Below are 2,728 nucleotides of genomic sequence, written 5' to 3'. Positions count from 1 at the left end.
ATTTTTGTAATATGATTATAAATAATAATATTTCTGATGATGAAATATTTGATGAAGTGTTTTATACATTAGTTTTAGATAGCAACTTTGAGATGCCCATTAATGAGGCCCAAGTAAAAAGACTTTTTAAATATCTTAAACGTCTTACAGCCTTTCATGTTTTGCGTCAAAAGACAATCAAACTTTATGCATACAGACAATTTTTAACATTTCATTTAAATGAAAGCTCCTAGGAGGTGTATTTAACTAATTAAAACAGCTCTGTTTGAGAGAAGAACTATTCTTTACTTTTAGCAAGATACAATTTTTTGTATGTTTTATTGTATTTGGCCTTATCAGTAATTTCTTGATGTTTTAAAGGATTAGAAATGAAATTACATGTGTAAATTAAAATTTTAAAGAAGATAATATTGTCCGGTAGCATTAAATATACAAAAAAAATCAACATATCTTGTTTTTACTAGCTAGTTTTTTTATTTTAATGACATAAATTTTTCAAATTTTGCTTAATATATATCATATTAAATTGGTTGATTTTAGAAATATGTTTTAATATTATTTTTTTGAAAATTTAAAACATGGTATTAAAGATCTTATATACGACAATAATCAGTTAATTTAAATATAGTACAATGTTCTACAGCTATAAATTATATAATAATTTCTGTTTTATAGAAAAATCTTGTAAAAAATGTTATATAAAAATAAGAAGTTTATTATTTAATAAATAAAATTTTTTGTACAATTTTTTTTAATTATAATTTAGCAAGTGTTAGATTAAAAATTCTAGCAAAAAATGTGTATATTTATTTCTTAGTGTTTTTATTTTTTTTCATTATTTTATAGTAGATTATATAACCTTTTTTATATTAAACATTTTGAATTAAAACATGTTTGGTATTACCTAACATTATGTATATTCAGCTAATTATTTTGTTCTTTGTTATAAACTTTTTTTTCTTTCTGTATTCCTTTAAAAAAGCCTAACTATATTTTTTTGTATATTTCTCAAACAAATTAAGAGCACAGTCCTTTTATTGTGCCAATATCCTTATATTTAAAGTTTTACTAAAGTTTATAGAGCTGTAGCTATTAGTATATGGTGAAAAGAAGCTAAGAATACACGAATAAAGCTTATAAGTATGAATGAGACTATACAAAGAACTTGGAGAAATTATAATCTCCCAGTAATGCTGTTTGTTTATAAGTATAAATATAAAAAGATTATAATATGCGTCTCATTAAACAATTATTTGTGAAAAGATGCGTCGTAAACATAAAAAAACATCGAATGGCGCAAAAGTTTAAATTTTTTTCATAGTTTATTAATAAAAAAAATAGACATGAAAAAAATTAATAAAATGTATTGTGTAAGCATCTAAATTTTTTAGTCTATTGAAGCACTTTTATCCAGTTTGTAAAACATAGACACAAATATTAATAAATATAATGTGCACCACCAATAGCTATAAAAGATTAACATTTTAACTAACATACAGAGCACAAGACAATCAAATAAAACTGATGCGCCGCCTTCATTAAATAATGCTTTGCCAGGATCAATAAGTTCATCTATATTTCCATTTTTTTGTATAGTAGGACTACTTAACAAAAAAATATTTGATATTGTTGCTATTTCATTTATAGTTGTCATTCCATATTTCAGTATATCATATCTTTTATTAAAGTATAATAACATTATCATAACTATGTTAAATAATAATGAAAATACTATTATACACTTTCTAATAAAAAAATTTGAATTATAGATTGCTAAATTTAGATCACTACCTCTCATGGGGGCTTTTAAAAATAGTAAAAATTATACATGGGCCAAATTTAGTAAATTAATTATAAATTTGTGACATAAAAGGGGCAAAATATTATTTTGTACTATATTCATAAATCCAAATTTTTACCTTTTCTAACAGAAAAAAAGAGAAAATTATCAAAAAGTCTTATTATGTATAAAAAAAATATCTTATCTAATACTCTTAAATACATTTTTGTAGGAACCATTTTGATTTAATTAGCCAGTAATTTTTAATTTGTTTTTTTTATTAGGATTAAATTTATGTATAAGAAAAAAAATACAATAATACTGGTATAACAAAAATTGTATAAATTGTAAATAAATTGATAAAGACATCTAAATGATTTTTGTGCAAAATGTTTTATTATTTTTGCTACATACTACTCATATTAACGTATCTAAATAAAATTATATCTTATATCTAAAACTCCTGTATTTTTAATTTCATGATGATAATTGTTTTTATTCATGTTTGTGTGTATATTTAATTCTTTACTTATAGTATCTATTAAGTGTTTAGCAGTTTAGTCTAGCAACAACTTCTTTTATGTCGTTGTGGGCATTTTAAAATCAAGTATATTAGTAAAAAAAATAATGCATCTTTTTATCTGAGGCATTTTATTCATTTTTTTCCACTGCTGCCTTAAATAAATTTCAAGTATTTACTAATCCCAGTAATACAATAATGTATTTATATTTTTAGACCGTCTTATCTTTTATTTAAATTTAAACAAGATATTTGTAGTACATATGTTCAAATACAATTTATGTGAATAAGTTCTAAGAAAGTATGAGAAAAAAGAACAAATTTTAAAATAAAAACTGGATGGTATTTAGACAGCAGTATGGCCTAAATTCAAATAAATAAATAGTTTAACTAATTTATCATATAAAGTATGATTAAATAATATTTTA

The 2,728-nt window shown here is 21.8% G+C and overlaps 3 protein-coding genes across 3 annotated transcripts; 1 reads left to right on the top strand and 2 right to left on the bottom strand.

Annotated features, from left to right (window-relative positions):
• Positions 1-11: 11 nt before the first annotated feature.
• Positions 12-233, top strand: AAJ76_2620002717 (hypothetical protein; the record flags this gene model as incomplete). Its single annotated transcript, XM_024474854.1, has 1 exon — positions 12-233. One exon carries the CDS (start codon positions 12-14, stop codon positions 231-233), a length of 222 nt encoding a protein of 73 aa, XP_024329485.1.
• Positions 234-277: 44 nt separating this feature from the next.
• On the bottom strand, positions 278-424 carry AAJ76_2620002305 (hypothetical protein; the record flags this gene model as incomplete). The annotated part of the gene is made up of 1 exon (XM_024474853.1): positions 278-424. One exon carries the CDS (start codon positions 422-424, stop codon positions 278-280), a length of 147 nt encoding a protein of 48 aa, XP_024329484.1.
• A 963-nt stretch (positions 425-1,387) lies between these two features.
• On the bottom strand, positions 1,388-1,798 carry AAJ76_262000931 (hypothetical protein; the record flags this gene model as incomplete). Its single annotated transcript, XM_024474855.1, has 1 exon — positions 1,388-1,798. One exon carries the CDS (start codon positions 1,796-1,798, stop codon positions 1,388-1,390), a length of 411 nt encoding a protein of 136 aa, XP_024329483.1.
• Positions 1,799-2,728: the final 930 nt, after the last annotated feature.

The sequence above is a fragment of the Vairimorpha ceranae genome (genome assembly GCF_000988165.1).
Source record: "Vairimorpha ceranae strain PA08 1199 chromosome Unknown NODE_262, whole genome shotgun sequence".
Taxonomy (NCBI): domain Eukaryota; kingdom Fungi; phylum Microsporidia; family Nosematidae; genus Vairimorpha; species Vairimorpha ceranae.
This window is presented reverse-complemented; position numbering and strand designations above follow the sequence as displayed.